This window comes from Trichoplusia ni, chromosome 18 (assembly GCF_003590095.1).
Source record: "Trichoplusia ni isolate ovarian cell line Hi5 chromosome 18, tn1, whole genome shotgun sequence".
Classification (NCBI taxonomy): Eukaryota; Metazoa; Arthropoda; class Insecta; order Lepidoptera; family Noctuidae; genus Trichoplusia; species Trichoplusia ni.
The window spans coordinates 5,502,170-5,520,416 of record NC_039495.1 but is presented as its reverse complement, the minus strand read 5'-3'; the positions used below and the strand labels follow the sequence as shown (position 1 = coordinate 5,520,416).

At 36.7% G+C, this 18,247-nt stretch overlaps 2 protein-coding genes across 2 annotated transcripts; one reads left to right on the top strand and one right to left on the bottom strand.

Annotated features, from left to right (window-relative positions):
* Positions 1-4,109: 4,109 nt before the first annotated feature.
* On the top strand, positions 4,110-10,136 carry LOC113503014 (apolipoprotein D-like). Its single transcript, XM_026884798.1, has 6 exons — positions 4,110-4,298; positions 7,449-7,603; positions 7,996-8,063; positions 8,442-8,593; positions 9,002-9,173; positions 9,472-10,136. The coding sequence occupies exons 1-6, from the start codon at positions 4,179-4,181 to the stop codon at positions 9,603-9,605; spliced, it is 801 nt and encodes a 266-aa protein (XP_026740599.1). The 5' UTR covers positions 4,110-4,178; the 3' UTR covers positions 9,606-10,136.
* Positions 10,137-10,539: 403 nt separating this feature from the next.
* Positions 10,540-18,236, bottom strand: LOC113503013 (asparagine--tRNA ligase, cytoplasmic). Its single transcript, XM_026884797.1, has 10 exons — positions 18,114-18,236; positions 17,691-18,038; positions 14,960-15,180; positions 14,440-14,558; positions 13,842-14,015; positions 13,359-13,487; positions 12,768-12,912; positions 12,382-12,486; positions 11,878-12,088; positions 10,540-11,681 (listed from the first exon to the last, which is right to left on the bottom strand). Exons 1-10 carry the CDS (start codon positions 18,139-18,141, stop codon positions 11,497-11,499), a joined length of 1,665 nt encoding a protein of 554 aa, XP_026740598.1. The 5' UTR covers positions 18,142-18,236; the 3' UTR covers positions 10,540-11,496.
* Between the last annotated feature and the right edge of the window lie 11 nt (positions 18,237-18,247).

The window sequence follows — 18,247 nt, the reverse complement described above, 5'->3', positions numbered from 1 at the left end:
TTTTTAAGTAATATCTATTTAAAGCTATGAATAATTTACCTAAGGTTGTACCATATTACAATGTAGTAATACCCATCCTTAATTTTCATGGTTAAACCGATTTACATAAAACTATTATGAAGCTGAGACCCCAAGAAAGAACATATAAAAATGATTGGCTCGTTTACTGACATTTACGTGTCGAAGCTCAGTTAAGTATTTATAATGTGGACTTCTTCGATCCCCGATTCTGAGTCTGGTGCTTTTATGCATATGATTTGAATTTTTGTGCAACCCCTCGCGACACAAGGATTAAAATTGCTAAGTGCGGAAGTCGCTTTTTATTAAAAAAAGCAAGAAAGAAGAACAAAGAATACTTTAGAAACGTAAGTAATATAACAACTAGGTAAAGTTCTGGCTGATAAGATCGATGACTCATTTATCTACAATACTTAGACATGATACGATCTTAAAACATGTACTGTGGACTTACAACTACGGACAATTTTATACGATTTATCTATTATTCGCATTAGCCATGTTATTGTAAAGATGCGTGACAGGATGGCGTTGTTAAGCGGGAGTCTGCGTCACTCACAAATCTCGCTCCGTAGTTGTTACGTGATTGCTGAGTCGAGTGACTGTGATTCAGAGTCTGACATACATAGGAACAAGTAAGATACGTTCCATATCACAACGAAACTTTGATTTTCGAAAGCCTTATTTCACCTTTCTTTCTCAACGATTACTATTTTTATGGAAAACAATGAACAACAACTTAGCTAGGTGGGCAGATCAAGATGTAGTTTGCATACAATCCATCATGCGCGCCTGTCTTAAAATTTGACACATAATTTACCCATTTTTGAGCTGATCAGTCTTTCAGACCGTAAACTGTAAATGTTGCTAGAATTATTTTCTTCTGCTACTATTTCTCCTACTAGTGAAGACTATCGATCAGCATGTTGTAGGCCCCCATATAAGAAGCTTATTCAGCGAAACAGCTCTGTTACTAAAAGTGCTCAGTATTGCAAAAGTTGATATTACCACCAAAGCATAAAGTAAGCAACAATTCAATCAATTCCAGAAAATAATTAACAACATTGAGACGAGGATAAATACTTCCTCACAAATTCTTATCATTCAACTAGGTTACAAGTCAATTCCAGAAAACACAACAATTTACATATTGAACGCGAAACTTCTTAAAGTCGTTATCATTTCCTCGTATTTACGCTTTGTATTAGCATCATAATGGAACTGAGTCATCGCGTGGTCGCCCCACTCTATTCACTCAACCGGCTTCGCCGTGACTCACGCGTCCAGTTAATAGAATTACGAGTCGGTATTACGGATTACGACTCATGTAACCCGTCTGAGATGTTCCTTTATGTATTTTATGCTTTTTATATAAATCAGGTTATGAGGCACAAATATGAAGGGCCTCATGTAGACCTCCGATATTTATTGTTGTTCTTTGTTTATGTTAGATATATTATATTGTACAGAGCAGCAGTGCAGTTTTAGCTTTGACTTGAAAGTACCGAGATAGTTATTGGAAGGCAATTGGGCAATGTCGCGTAAACTGTTCAGGATCGCCACACGAGGGCCACTGGCCAAAACCATAAAACAAAGCCATTAATATAATTCCTATAGGTATCAGACAATTTGTAAACAACGATGTTGTTAATCAAAAATATCTAGATGAAGAAGTCCGATAACTTTGATTTGTTGCACTCTGAGTCATAGTCTGTCAGATAACGGCCACTCACCTGTACACATTTACATAAATCTTTTTTTTAAAGGAGATTCATACTCACATTCATTCATATTTTTTATTGTAAATCCACAATGTAAGATTAGATGGTAATACAATTAAGATGGAAGCAATCGTGGACCCTGATGGGCACAGCAAATAGTAAGTTAAAAGAGGGGAAGGCGTTGCAGATGACAATTAACATGCTGCCAGTCAATGTAATAATAACAATCTGATCAGGGTTCACTTTTTCGAAAAGACTCGGGCGCCTTTTCTCAATTCAGGATTCTCGAGACTGAGTCTTCCGATTTAATGTACCTAAGTTCTATGAAAGAAAACCTACAAGTTGGGCACGGGCAAGGGGGGGGGGCAGAGCGTCAGGAGCAGCTTAGACAGTTTGACGTTATCGTATTTCTAGGAATGAACGTTGAACGTACAAGCCTAAGGATAGCAGAGACTGGATATCCAGCAGTGCAACGGATCAACTAATATGGATTACTGTGCGTTCATTGCATAGGTATCAAAGGTTATGTAGGTTCACGCTTGAATGCTTTCTCGGAAGAGTTGTTTAAATTCCCGAAGTGGACTAAGTTACCTCACTACGAAGATGCCCTATAACCTTCTACAGACTTCAGAAACTCCCAGTATATGCCAGCTGCTGTACGTAAATTGTCGTACTTTTATAGCAGTTCAATAATATGAGCATTATTACAAAATACGAACATCAGCTGTGCTCGTAAACAGGTGAAATTATCGTTAAATTATTTTGCGACTCTACAATGACATTGATGTCTATTATAACCTTTTAAATATAATTTTGTTGTAGGCACTATGATTGTTATCATTATGACATTTCCAAGGACGCAATATAAAATACGATAGCATTTGTTAGTGTTTATAAAACAAAACACGCGCAAAAGAAGTAAAGTTTGTACTGTGGAAATGAATTCTGGCGCATCGCATTCTGTCACGCTGTGGCTCTAATTCGTTCTTCTTTTTTGTTTTATTTTCGAATCACTTATGATTTAAGCCCACTTTAGGTAGACGTGCGTGGGAATATGTCACTCTCGTCGACTGAAATCTCCTCGGGCCCCTTCAACTGCCTGAGCCAGAGCCATGGGTCGCTTGCGCATGCTTTGCGCGACTCTGGCTGTTTTTTCTATTCTATTCTCTGCCCAGGCACGCGTTCAACGTAAATAACGCAAAAGTGCTTTTAGACCCTTCTGTTGTAGGCTTAAACGTTTAAGGCAAACTTTTTGGAAATCGCATTAGAGGTTTTACTTCAAAAAGCATTAACGCTAGTGTCTGTTAAAATTATGAAGAACATTGGTTTAACATGTAAATGTTTTCCTGTACTTATATTTAACTTAAATAATCTAAAACATTGGGAGCATGACTAAATAACGTCTTTGCTAAAGTGATTCATTAGGTGACACATTGTAACATAGATATTTTATTGTACTTTAGTCAAATGACCACGAAAACTGGGAAGCCTTACAAAAGAGGCCTATTTCGCAAAAGAGGTTTAGGATGCCTTTATGCCTTATTTGGAATGATTACGTTAAACATAATAGTGGTACTCTAATCTAATATTAATATTGGATGTTGAAACCCGCTGTTTTGGATAGCTGCTTAGGGATAGGCCAAGGTGTTTGCAATCGAGGGATACAATAACTGAACAGGTATTTTTAACCATTTATTTCACATATTTTAAATGAATGAATATGGGAAAAAATGGAAAGACAAATGGCGGGCCGAGTAGTAAAATGTTTCCAGGAAATTCTCCATCTAAATGCTATGCATTACCGCGCACCGACTAAATGCAGGCACATCAGACGCTTCTTCCCCCGAGGAGGTAGGTGTCCATGAGGATTCCCACGCATAACCAAAAAAAGGCTCAATTGTTAAATGTTAATTATAACAAATTATATTATAACAATTTAAGTGGAATAACAGGAGAGAAGAGTATACAAGATTGCATTTAGATATTTTTTATTCTAACCTACTACGTATCAGCTGACACAATTTGTACTTATAACTGATAGACAAGAACTACAAACTCGTGATGACTACCGGTACAAAACAACGGTTATGTTTGTTAATTTCAGTAGGCTGCGTACTTTCTATGAATATGACTAACTCTCTCACTTAGATAATTTGGGTATCAACAAACATAAATCACCAATCAGGTTTCATTTCACAATCAACACTGCTGGTTGACGTAAAATGCAAATTTTGCTATCGTCAGGTAATATTTGGTACAATTATAAATGAAAACGGTGGCAAAACATTTCTAGGAATATAACGTCTGTGCGCGACGTCGAAAGGTCAAAAAGAGTCCGTTCATTTATAAGAATAATCTGTCGCATTGAGTTTAGTATCCGTCGAACCGCCGGCGTTGCTAGTCGTTGGTGTACCAGTTCGTTTTAATTTTCTTTTTAAAATGTTAAGTTTGTCGGCAATCGGGGTGTTGTTGGCGCTATGTGGGGGTGCCTTCAGCCACACGTACCACCTGGGCGCCTGTCCCGTGGTCGAGCCCATGCCAGGGTTCGAAATGAACAAGGTCAGTTCTTTGTTTTGTTGTTATTTAACTGTATCGGGATCAGAGACCGGGGTCACTTGAGATAATGGGTATATTTTATGGACAGTTGGGGACCGGTACTTGGACTGTCGAACTTGACTATTTATAATCTAAAATTTTATCTCAATGTCAAGTCGCTGCATAAATGTGGTAGACGTTTAGTAAACATGAGACCAGATGCGCAAATTCTCTTTTTTACAAATATTTTTCCGTTGTCTCTTTTGTTTTGTAAACCCTAGCATTGTTCGCCTCAAGTTATTCAATTTAAGGTTTTCGTTTATCAGATCTTTGCAATTTAAGAATCCCGCTCTAATGTAATTTCTGCCAGTTTGACTTTTGAATCGACATTTTTTCATTTAGAAGAATAATAAAGTAAAAATAACTAATATTAAATTTTAAGAGCAATGTAAACATGGCAATTTGGAGGTAGACAAATATAACTTATATGTTAAATAAATTTTATACAAATAAATGTGTGTTTTTGGTCTGGTTATCGAATAATTCGGGCCAATAGAATATTGTGATGTATTGTACTGAAAGAATTGTATACTTGTTGGTATAATGTGAATGAGAATAATGATTGATGCGTGTGTAGGTTAAACTACCGGTGCCATAATATGTCTGGAGGACAATTTATTCAATTGAAATTGTGTTTTATTATAACAATTTTCTACAATTTAAATTCTTACTCGAAGTAACCCTGTTTTGTAGAAAGAAAAGTAAAAGATTTAGAGGAAATTCATGGTTGTAAGGGATTTACATGTAATTAATAAAAGCCCGAGTTCCATTTTAGATTACACAATTACCTACCTTGATTCATACCTTAGTATTTTTAGTAACAGTCATAAAAACGCTCGATCACTTCGCCGTTTTGACGGTGATACATATCTAAGACCTCGCTACAAAAAGTTAATTTTGAAGGAAGTAAATATACCTTGAAATTGAAACATTACGCACACATACATTAACACTACACAAAACATTAGATTTTTTTATTTAATTAGTTATTTTATGTTACTTTTATGAGTTTAATATGCACTAGTCATACTAAGATTAAGCAGTAGTGGTGCAAGTGCTCCCTTATTCAGTAAAATTAATTATTGTTTCACATAAAATCATAACCAATCAGGAAGCTCATAATATGTAGGTTAGTACTTAGCATTTGACTACCAGCCCTTCTAGCCATGTAGAAATTTATTTTTACAATCGTTAACGTTAAACGAAAACTCTAAAATGTATGGAAATGACATTACAGTCGATTAATCATGAGATTAGGATCTGTCAATTTCAAACATTTGAGCATTTTTTATAGACTTAAGTAAACAATTGTGAGAATGTCACTTGCCTAGATGGTCAGTTGTAGTTTATAGCTATCACGTTGTAAACAAATGACGATATGTATCAGACAAACTGACATTGTTTAAGTTCTATTTCAATATGCGTACATTAGTCACATCCTGATAAATCGTTATATAAGAAGAGTCATTTACGTTATGAATAATAGACTGTCACATGTCTTGTTAAACAAAGAGGAATTTAGAGAACAGTGTAGGTACGTACTAAGAGTTTTAAACTACAACTGTTGTATCTGTGAAAAAGAGATGGCAAAATGCACAACCCTCTTCTAGAACGGCAAAAATTTCACTTTTTCAGACCTAAGTGAGGTGTGAAAGAAATAGGGAGGCAAAAAGAGATTGATGGAATGGGGAATAGATCACTTAAGAAGAGTGAACAGTGAGGTGATAATGAGTGAACAGTAATGAAAAAATAAATAGTTTTTGAGGTATTGGATTCTGAGATTATGCATAAACAGTGAGATGGCTCTAGTTTATAAGTTAAAGGAAACTATTAATTATTAGAGATATGGACGAATCCCGTTTAAAAGAAGGGTTAGTCTCTTTAGAGATTATGACAGGAGAAATAATGTAGTGATCTAATATGAGATTATTAGCCTAGCAATGGATTACGATGTCGAAAATCGGGTAGATTGTGACATTCCTGCAATCGTTAGCATCAATATAAATAAATGAATGGAAATGGCATTACGATTCATCACGTTACATTGAACATTCTGATTATAATATTACTTTAAGACGTGGTGGTAGACCGTCTGGCCAAGTACCATATTTATTATTATTGATGTCTTCTCCAACAATAAATTCGAATAAATTTGTCACGTTCACGGCTTCATGTTGATAAGAGAATGATTCATCTTGACGCAGACTGTTTACTCTTAGGAGTAGTTACATCTGTTTGTCAGTTATCTCACCTACTTTCACGTAGCTTTTGTTTAATGGATGACTCTTTAAGTTTAATTAAATTTGCAATTTGTTGTTAGAATGAAAGTGGAAAGGCATAATTTGAATTTACTACTTTTTTGCTCGTCGTCGTATAACTGTATAAAGTTAAAAAATAACAACATAGTTTATTACATGCAAATAATTTATTTCAAAACGTAAATTTGCGTTTTTATAAAATGTCAATATTTGTAGGTACCCGTTGTGGTACGTTAAATTAACTCAACAATTTACATATATGTGCAAAACCTAGTAAAAAAATCATATTGCACAAATATATTCACTCGTAAATTATCTGTTCAGACCTTAACTAAAAGACATGATTACCCCGAACACTGAATCGTAACACATACAATTATCTATCTATCTAGCTTCAAAATGACTGATGGCATGTAACTTAACAATGACTTAAGTGGGGTTCAGTCATATGGGTAGCTGGGCGAAATGCGTCGAAATTACGCGTAAAAACAGAAAGTGGAATCAGTTGACAAAAAAATCTGATCCCTCAGATTTATTTATTTATTATTTATTTATTTATTTATTTATTGCACAATTACATAATATCTTTAACATAGTTCCCACAAAACCGGTTTATCGGTTTGTCTGCGGGCGAGGAGTTGCTTACTATATAATTATGCTTACGTTGTATTAATATACTAAAATATTGTTGATTATCCAATTCACGATCCTACACCCACCATGCTTCAAAACATGCATGAAGACGCACGTGAAAAACAAATTACGAACTATAAACTTTGCTTATCGCGACCACGATCAGTACAAGTATGTGCCTCGAGAAGTTAATTTCCTATTAACCTTTAATTTGTTTCAACAGCTATTGGGCGTATGGTACGTCATTCAGAAGACTTCGACGGCATCGCACTGCCTCACGTACAACTACACAAAGACCGACGAACCGGGAAAATATGAGATAGAACAAGTTTCACAACACTTTATCCTGGGACTGACCCCTCTGAAACATGACTACAGGTATGTTCTTATGGGGTTTTAAGATAATTATTTAACTAAAAATTGTTTATAAGGTACTTTGATAGGCCCAGCTTTTCTCCCCTAAGGTATTGGAAATAAATTGCCAGTTGTTTCTAGTGGTGAAGTTAATCAGTAACTTTCTGTGCCAGAGTTAGAGTTAGAGTCTAGGATACCTTAATCTCGCCCTATACATATACGGTCTTGACTACGCTCTTGGATCACTGGTGTCCGTGCAGACATGAAGCGGTGGCTCTGTAGAGCAAGTCTTTCTTTTGCAATTGCATGTTCTATTTGGAGAGTTTCCCTTTATGGTTGTTGTGTAAACAAAGGAAGAATGATTTTTTTACGAGTCTTGTAAGTTGTTTTATTAATTAGAGTAATTGTTTTTTAAGGTACACGGGAACACTGAGGGTAATCGACCCAGCTGTGCCCGCACGTATGAAAGTGAACTTCCCGCTTAGTGAGTACAACAGACTGTATTTTTATTATTCAAAAATTAAACAAAAAATATTGAATTTCGCAATTTCTGGCCTTAGCCCTGAGGGTTTAATCTTAGAACACTTAAAACTTGTTCTCATAACAAACAAACAGATCAATAAGTCGACTTAAGCAGTAAATGTTCTCGCAATTGGGTACCTACCTACGACCTCTAGAAATTGGCACTAAATACTTAAGTAAAAAGTCGATCAGGATTCCCGCGGACCATAGTTCGGGAGGACCATCTTGAGCGGTTTCCCTTCTTCTAAAGATCTTCGGAAAGCACACATTTATTTTAAATCATATGATTCTTTTTTTGGACCCTGCACATTCCTACTAACCAAACCCCATTTCTGCCCAGGTGTGGCCGGTTCCGCGAGCTACACAGTGGTGATGACGGACTACACCTCCCACGCCGTGATCTTCACGTGCCAGAAGCTCGCGTTCGCTCACCGCCGCTCCGCCACCATTTTGTCCAGGACCAAGGACCTAGATAGGATTTACGTTGACAAGGTGAGTACTATATAACTGCTGTGGAGTTTGTTGCGCCATTTCTTGTCCTTAGCTAGACAGTTCCGCGTAATAGCCTATTTAGACGAAGCGAATAATATCGTTCAAGTTGTTGTACATTGCTGACGATCATATATGACGTTAGATACCCGAGCTGCGCACCTGCACAGTGTATTGCAACGTGATGGTATTTCTCGCATCGTCTAAATGGACACTAAGTTTAGCTTTGATTAAGTCCTTTTGATATACGTTCAATTTTTTGACTCCCGGTTGTATAGTATCACCATCCGCCTCACACAACAATGAATACCATGCATTTCGTGCAGCGAGTTCTATACAACTTATATGTTTTGCAAATGCCAATACCAATAGTAGTTACAATGATACTAAATTATTCACCTTGTGTTACAGATGCGCAGTAAGTTGGCAGCCAACGGCATAGACCCGTACGACTTGTCCATCATCTCCCAGACCGAGTGCCCCGCCCAAAACGGCTCAGAGGGGGTCAACATCAACATTGAACCAGACACGTTCTCCTCGCATAACATTGGACAGGCTGTCAGGAAAACCGGCAGTGCTATCGGTGAGCAAAAGTTAATGGATGCTTTGACATTAAGACCTTAAGCAAATGATGATAGGAAACCTTTTTAATTGAAGACATTAGGGTGATTAAACAACTTTTACGACAATTAATGACACTAAAACTAAAAAGTTTGAACTTATACAGTCTTGTGACTGCTAGGTTCACAGCAAAAATGATGAAAATACATGCACGTTAAGGAGCAATAACTCTATTTCTGCCGAATGCGCTAAAAACACAAAGGCCCCCATCATGCTACCTTTACATAATATTCTCATATATGTACACCTTCATATTTCAGCCGATGGCGTGGAATACGTAGTGGAGGCAGGCAAGACAGTCTACCACAAAGTAGCCGACAGTAAGGAGGACCTCACCGAGACCCCAAATGGCCGCTCGCACTCACTGAAGGACGAAGTCGAGTGGTTGCCCTGAGTGTCAACCAATAGGGTAGGACCAAGTACAAATAACCAAAGTACGTCGATATTTGACTGATATTACTCGTAGTTATAACTTATATTTAAGTTAAAAGTATTTTTTAAACACATGGACAAGCTTTTTTTCTGAAATAACATGAGATATTATAATTTGTGGGTTTTGTCCTTTCCGATCTTAGAGCTAGAAATCCATGCGTGGCAACCACATACTCAGTATATTTAGGCTACATTGCAACACCGTTAAAACAGTGTTGCTATAAATAAAAATTGTTATCAGTTATGAAATTTATTCACACTTAATTTTGATTTAATTGTCATGTGTAGTGGCCAGTAAAGAAACTCAAATGCATTTTACTTTTATAATATCTTCCCTTATACATAATACTCATAGATAATGGTATTTATTGTAACTAGATCGAGTCTCGTAATGTTAAATGAGCTTATTTAGGACCTATATGTATCTCAATAGGTAGCAACAAGTATGATGCTATTTCAACACGAGAAATTAAAAATAAACTTTAAATAATGATACGGTTTTTATTTGCCTACATTACGTATAGGGAGTCTTTATTTCAACCTGCTTATTAGGTAAGTTTCAAGAAACGTATGTATTCTTAATGATGTATAAATGAGAAGAAGAGAAGAATGTATAAAAGAGAAGGCGTCTTCTTTTCTTATGGTTGATTTTGTGGTTTGTTACCCAAAATCTTATTTATGCTGGTTTCTTTACTGTTTTTAGCATGTGGAAACTAGACAGTTCTAGTTGTTGCTAATCCTGCGATTTCACCAGGCGAACAATACTGGATGTTTATAAGAATACACAGACTTGACAAGTAACCGTCATCCCCTTCAATGTTGACTGTTTTTTATATCGTAAACCGTTTTGAAAAACTACTTTAACGTGTGTGGGCGAACGTAATAAAACTATGACATCAATTTATGAAACTGTATTTAAATAAAAATAACACCGCAACTGATATTTGAAGAAATATAAAACAAAATGGAATGTTAACATTCCTTACTTAAATGCCGGTTTTCGTATTATATTTGTACTCCAGTACAAAACATTATAAAAAGAAATCAAACAGATCGTGTGAAAAACAAAACATTAGAGAGATAATTTAGATCAATAACAACTATATAATTATATTAACAAATTATGACGCTTACTTATAAGACCTAGCTTCGTCGCTTGGCGACTCCTGAACAGATGGTTTACAATCACTAGATGGCAACAGTCAGTCCATAACTTAACTACATAAAATACAAACCGCAGATCAATTAAAGTGATTGTGTTAAAATTGTATATTATAACTTCACTGTACTTTGATATAACATTTGATATTTTTTTTTTCAATGGCGCAATAATAAGTCTTAGGACCAGTGTTATATGTAGTAAGTATATGGTGGTATATATGTAAATAGCGCAATAAGCGAACACAGAACACTGGAGTTATCACGAAAACTATCGAAAGAACATTTGCAATTCATGTAAGAATTTGTATGGTATCTTTTAACCACAAATACGCGTATAGCCTTATTATTTGTCGGTATTACTAAGTGAATAGAGTTACATTTTGCAAGGATTACTAACTTAAGAGATTTTTTTAATAAATGATGTACTCCCGCGTTTTTATTAGAATTGACGCCTGCCGCGACGGGATCGCGAATCGTACCTGCTGGGGCCGTAATGAGTCGAACAATCCCGATAAATACGTGTGACTAACCTTTCCATCTTCTAATGATGAATCATTGTCAAGTTAGTAACTATTTATGCTTTGTTAAACGTTCAAAACTTACTAAACATCTCTATTCACTGTAAAGCATCCACGACACTCAAATATACAAAAATTCCGTCGATAGTTTTCGTGTGTGTTTCCTATACTTGTCTAGGGAGTACAACGTTCGAGGAAGCGTGGGTAGAGGCAGACGTCGCGGATGTGGTGTCGCTGCAGCAGCCAGCAGAGGAAGCGCTCCAGGCCGAGCCCGTAGCCGCCGTGAGGGACCGACCCGAACTTACGCTGGTCCGTGTACCAGTAGTACGGGGACGGGTCGATACCTTCGCGCTTGTAGCCTGTGTACGGTAGAATAAAAATAAGCTTACAAACAGAGGGTAAAGACAAAATAACTTAGTATCATCGTTTTTAAAACGAACCATTAGAATAAAACATATGTTAAGTTATACTATTTACCCACAAAGTTGCAGACAGACTTTCGCTCGAAAACTTAGTAGTTTAATTTGAAAAAGTGACTGATAAGTTATGTCCCACCTTCCATGAGTTCCTCGTGGTCCCAGGTCCTCATGGACCCGCCGACGATCTCCCCGACGCCGGGCATGAGCACGTCCACGGACTCCGTGAGGCGGCGGTCGTCGGCGCAGCGCTGCATGTAGAAGGACTTGATCTCCGCGGGGAACTTGCACAGCAGGATGGGCTCGCCGATAGCGTCCGTCATCTTGCGCTCCGGCATCTCGGGGATGTCCTGAATGTAGGAAATAAAAGGGGTTTTAGGTATGAATTTGATACAATTAGCTTATAACCAATAACAGAGTTTAAACTTAAATATGGGTTGATTTTGAAAAGACACCCAAATTAATAACCGTACGACCTTAAGAGTGAATAAAAATATTTAATCTGTGCCATGAACCTATACCAAATCCGAGACATGACACGAAAGGCAGGTTTGGCCTGATAACTTACACAAGTCGGCAGTATAGTCACAGTCTATTTCACATTCTACCAAACTACTACAGGGTATTTTAGATGAATGTTTACCTCTCCAAACTCGTAGAAGGAGCCATCATCTTTAGTGATGTTGTTGGCGCGAAGGTACTCGATAGCTTCTGTGTACGCCATTCGCTTGAACGGCTTCTTGGGTCTCTGAAACAAGAAGGACGAAAATTTTATGGCAAGTCCAAAATTTTCCGCTTATGTTTTCTTCTGCTATTATTTATATAAAATCACAATGGAAAGCACTCAGACTTGAGTAATGTTCACCGCCAATATTTGGCAAATACTTTTTTTTACTTAATAACACTTTAGCGGTCAGCGTCCGTTCATAATTGAGGGGTTCCAAGTCGTCGTAGTCATGGAATACCTATAAATACGCGAACGTAAACCATTTTTAAATATATAGTTACATGTTAGAAGAATATTGATACCTTGAAGTCAGGGTTGAGTTCGTAGACGAGATGCGCGTCTGGCGAGTCCAGCACTCTGTCCACGACGTCCACCACCAGGTCCTCGAGCCGCTCCAGCAACTCCTCGAACGTTATGAACGGACACTCAGCCTCTACGTGGCTGTATCTGAGTAGAAAAAAGTTCGTGTTAGGATAATGTAATAATTAAGATGATGAGATTATTTACGGACAGATTAATTAGGGTATAAATTGAGAGACATTTTAGTAATTATTACTTAACTATTTAATTTTTTACCAATCGATTGTTAAAAGGTACATAAAAAAACCAAATGGCAGGCTTAAATTAAATGGTGAGTAATTAATAAAATATTATTAAATTATGAAAACACTGAACAACTGTTGCTGTTGATACGATTCTCCTCAGTCGCAATTAGCCTCAGAATAGGCAATTTCCCTCAGTAGCTATACTAGGAAACGGAGGACAGAGAGGCTACCAGTAGTCGTTTTAGCCGGTTGCCTCTCTCGGTTGTCGGTTGCCTCTCGTCTTCAGAGTGGAGGAAGTAATATAATGGATTTCCACCAGATTTTGAAAAGTGCAATAGCATAACGTACTCAGCGAGATGCCTGCGCGTGCGCGACTGCTCCGCGCGGTAGGACTGCGCGATGCAGTACACGTCGCCCAGCGCCGCCAGGCATGTCTCCAGGTACAGCTGCGAGCTCTGCGTCAGGTACGCCTGCTCGCTGCTCGTGGAACAACACAGGGTTCACTTTACAACTTATTTGTTAGTAACTTTCAGGGAAGCAAAGCAGCGGCATGGCAAATGCCCGCTAGCCTGGATGTTGGCAAATGCTGCAAAAGTATATTCCACTCCTAGGTCATATATAATTATAAACGAATAGCAAAAATCCCCATCGATCCCACTTCTGTGAAAAATTATGCGAAGTATGGCTAAACCAAATGTCTATTTTGACTGGACTATCCTTCTAAAGCCGTTATGTTTATTGTTATTGTTTTTCATAAAACCACAATCATACTTTTAAAACATTAAATATGAATACTATATTCACTGCTTATAATTAGATAAGGATACTTACCCAAAGTAGCTGAACTTGAAGAGCGTGCTGCCTCCCTCGCACTGTGTCTGCACCATGGTGGGCGGCGTGACCTCGGTGTACTTGCGCGAAGCGAAGTGATCACGGAAGGCGCGGGTCACGGCGGCGCGGGCGCGGAGGACCTTCGATGTGTTCTCACCGCGGATCATTATGTGTCTGGAAGATAGATGAAATTATGTTAAGCTGAACAAAATATCAATTTGAAATGTAGACTGAGTAAAAAGAGTACAGGGCAGATTAAAATTATTTGCTTTTTATTATTTACTAACTGTTGTCCGCGGGCCTGCCGGCTAAAAATCGAAAGTTATCCCACAGCAACAAAGTCGGGATAAAATATTCATCTTGGTTATAAACTATCAACTACAAGTTTAAATCAGTTTAGTGGTTTTAGCGTAAAAGAAACAAACATACATGCATTTTTTTTATAATATGAGTAGGATAGGAGAACATGCACAGAAGGACTGCAGCTGAAACCACTGGCATCACAATAAAAACCGTGACAAAAATAGCTATGTTTGTAACTTTAAATCTGATAGATTTAAAACATAATTATATTAATAAAATAAAATAAAGAAGTAACCTGTTGTCAAGCTGCACGTCGGGCAAGGCCTCCTCGTTGAGGATGGCGTCAGCTCCACCGGGCGGCGCCAGCCCCACCAGCTCCCAGTAGTCCACAGCTAACTCGTGACCACCTGGTGCCTGGGGACAAAGTAGGATATATAGGAATTTTCTAATACTGTGTGCATTTCAGAAACAAAGACACAGCTTCTGTGTGTTTTAAAGGCAAGTGTTGGTTGCCTTTAAAACTCTCATCGAACTAAAAAGTGTTTGTGTACTATAATAATAATTTCCTATTCTGCCAGCTGGCGGTTGTCTTAAGACGCAAGCCGCCGTGGTCAAAATCAACCAGGAAATTATTACTATATGAGACATGAATATGTAATGAAATAGTTTTAAACTAATTTCCATGATGAAAATGGGTCAATTCCTACAAAAACCTCTATTTCAATACGACTAGGTTTTCCATCAAACATTACACTACAATAGCATATTTATACAGCCTTATCTATAATAGGGTAATTCCCGTTTCCCCGACTCACCATCTTCCCCTCAGGCACGACAGCAAGCTGTCCATACAGGATAACAGATGACTCCGTGGAGAGTACGAGCGCGTTGTAGGTCTGGCAGAGTAGGCCGTGCAGCACGCACTGCAGGTAGCCGGAGCCGTCGCGCAGCGTGAGGAAGGCGAGCGAGCGGCCCTGGCGCCGGAGACGGTGCACCCAGCCGCGGACGCAGATACGCTCGCCTCGGTGCTCGCCAGCTGATGATATAATATTTATGAGTTTAATTGATTTTTTTTTATTAGTAACAATGAATAAGCTAATCCACTGCTTGAAAGCTGGGTCTAAATTTTATTTCTACTTTTTTGTGATTATTTAGTATTTATTTATTTTAGCGGCTAGAGAAACGACATGTCAGATGATGATAAGATGAATAATTTACAAATATCACAAATGAGAGGAGATTAACTATTACCTATAAATATCATGTATAACTACAATTGCACGTAATTCATTTTTATATCTATTATTGACTTACTTATTCACTATGCCTTTATCGCCTGTAACGAATTACTAAAGTTTAAACAGCTGTTTTTGAATATAATTAATTAATTATCGACTACATAATATGTAATGTGAAATTAATTACAATTTATTTATTGCACACCAATAGGCTATGCTTTCCACATCACGTCAATGTGTACAGCCATACATGTGTTGCATGACGTAAATGTGTATGTGTATTGAGTCGTTTTAATAAAATACAATTAGGTAATTCCCCCCTTTGCATGTGCAAACACTAGGTCGATAGATATTCGTCATCGCGTTGTGAAGTATCCCAATCCTTGAGATTTAATTTGTTACCATAGATAAATATCGAATTTAGATGTGTGATTTAGTTATTTAAGTGCAACAGACATACGTCACATTTGTAATAATATGAATGTAACAAATTATTGTACAATAGACTTTTTACATTATTATTAAAATATACAATAATGCTTAGAAAACGTGGCATTGTAACAACTAAGTAACTATCTCTCATATAACTTTTGTTTATGAATACTCTCTTATCAATTTCAATCTCCACTAATTAAGAAAAGCACATTTAAATTGTAATTCCCTGGCTAATATCTTATGTGTGTAAACATAACACATAACTATGATTATTATAAGTATAAAATTAATTATTGTTAAAGAATATATGGATCTACCATTATCCCTTAAAGTACGACTTGTGCAGTGAAATCGAGACGCGAAGGTTTACTTTTTGAAGGTGGTATAGCACATCTGATGCATTACAATATTTATGATAATTATTACTGAGGACAAGTTGGCAAATACAATAATATGAATTACGCTTAAAACAGTCATCAGAATATCGGGATGTAATCAATTGAAAATATGTTTACTCCCTGAAACACCTCTCAAAAAGCTTAAGTGTTTTAAAATTTGGTCCTTATTTAAAAAAAAAATGAAAGTGACTACACTCATCTTTGCCTGTGTGAGCATATATTATGACCATGTATTTATTAAAATTATGAAATGGCTACCTAAAATATGAACTAACATTAAAAAAAAGAACAGAATTCACACACAAGTTTTGTATGCCTTATCTTATATCACCCAAACGAACATACAAGTAATGTTGAAAAAACATTGCATCATTAAAATCATAACTGTTTGTTATGGAAAACTCAAGCTGTAGTATTAATTAAATGGAATTTCACTTAGAAATATTGTGTAGAGTTTTAAGTTGCACACTGTTGACTGCGGATATCAGATGCGGTAAAGCAGGTTCACCCGTAGAGATTTCTAATGAAATATGCTGCACCCTTGTACATCTTATTTCGTTATATTGTGTTTTTTTACTATTGTGTGTGTACATAAATTATGAAATAAATGAGTAAATTTGAGAAAAAGAAAGAGGTCACAAATTTACCTGATAATTATTTCCTGATATCACATACACTAATTATTTAATCATTCAAGTCAACAGTCATTATAAGATGCCATCAGCACACCTAACCAAGACAACAATTTCAAAACTAAAGTAAGCCTCTGTCGGGCTACAAAATCTATCATACATAGCTATCAATACTATATTCAATTTTGTAAGTTCAACTTCTTGTAAAATATTACTTTTCAAAATTGAACTTAAAATTTGTTTTGTTTTGAATTTTAATATATGGATTAGAATTTATGTCACATTGTAGCACATATCTGTCTATAATTTGCTTACTCCTAGTAATTGAATAATAAAAGAGATTTCTATTAAACAAGACACGTTAGATTAGCTGAGTTGCAAGTTCAGCAAGAGATTTCATCATACTAGAAATGACTCATGGATGCAGTTATATTATTGAAAGACCTAAATAGTAAAATTTATTCATGTTTCGGCATTTTAAGAATGAAGTAAATTGCAGTCAGTTTATTAAGTTTCAATGCATACTGCAAATGATTAAAATCTACTTTTTTTTTGGTTTGTTGATATTGAAACTAATTTTGGTATATTTTTACTGGCTGACAAATGATTTAATAAGCAAAGAAAGGGATCATGCCGTTTTGTTTTATTATAGGTAATACATAGATTTTAAGTATTATCCATTATCTAAATTCTGAATATTGATTATAAGTAAATAGCAAAGTCTGCAATAATAGCATAGTATAATATGTTATTGCTCTGATCGGATTCATGTTTGCTTCAAAGAGTCATAAGTAAATGTAACCTCTTGAATCAAATAAATGTAATGTAGCAAGCAGTACTCACTTTCTGAAATTTTCACGATTTTCGCCTTAGGTAGACTAGGGTCCTCTTTGATTACAATCTTTTTAGCCTCTTCCAAGTTCTGTAGCCTTTTGTCGTTGCCTTCATCTTCTGCCTTCGCCTTATCGACAGCCTTATAGTTCTCTCTGACCCAGATTTTGTTGATCTTCTTCAGTTGCGACTTAGCGGCAACCTCGTAAACTTTTCCTTCTTCTTTCGCGTCCACGTAAATTGTGGGGAAAGGCTCCTTGCCAGCGTGTCGCATAGCCTGCAATATGGTCTTAAAAGGCTTCGCTTCACTCCCATCTCCAGTCTCATCACTGCCGTTCTTTTCAGAAGTGTATATTTCTCCTGAAATGAAGTAAAATATGAGTATTTTGCATACGTGTTCTGTAAAGGTTATAATTTTTATATGAGGTCTCTTACCTATTGAAAGGTTCTCCATTTCAGGCATATTTCTTACTACCTAGTGCTGATGAAATACCACAGCTATAAGCGCTACTTTGCTTGCAAATGTGATCACAATTTACGTGTCAAAACACACTCCATTCAATCCGCAA

Bases quoted from the DNA above. Each gene is read 5' to 3' on its own strand.
- LOC113503014 (XM_026884798.1), top strand. From the start codon at position 4,179: ATGTTAAGTTTGTCGGCAATCGGGGTGTTGTTGGCGCTATGTGGGGGT. The intron at 8,064-8,441 runs GTGAGTACAACA...ATTTCTGCCCAG, and splicing joins GAAAGTGAACTTCCCGCTTA to GTGTGGCCGGTTCCGCGAGC. The intron at 8,594-9,001 runs GTGAGTACTATA...CTTGTGTTACAG, and splicing joins ATAGGATTTACGTTGACAAG to ATGCGCAGTAAGTTGGCAGC.
- LOC113503013 (XM_026884797.1), bottom strand. From the start codon at position 18,141: ATGCCTGAAATGGAGAACCTTTCAATAG. The intron at 15,181-17,690 runs GTGAGTACTGCT...TTATATCATCAG, and splicing joins AATCGTGAAAATTTCAGAAA to CTGGCGAGCACCGAGGCGAG. The intron at 11,682-11,877 runs GTGGGACATAAC...TACCGTACACAG, and splicing joins CCACGAGGAACTCATGGAAG to GCTACAAGCGCGAAGGTATC.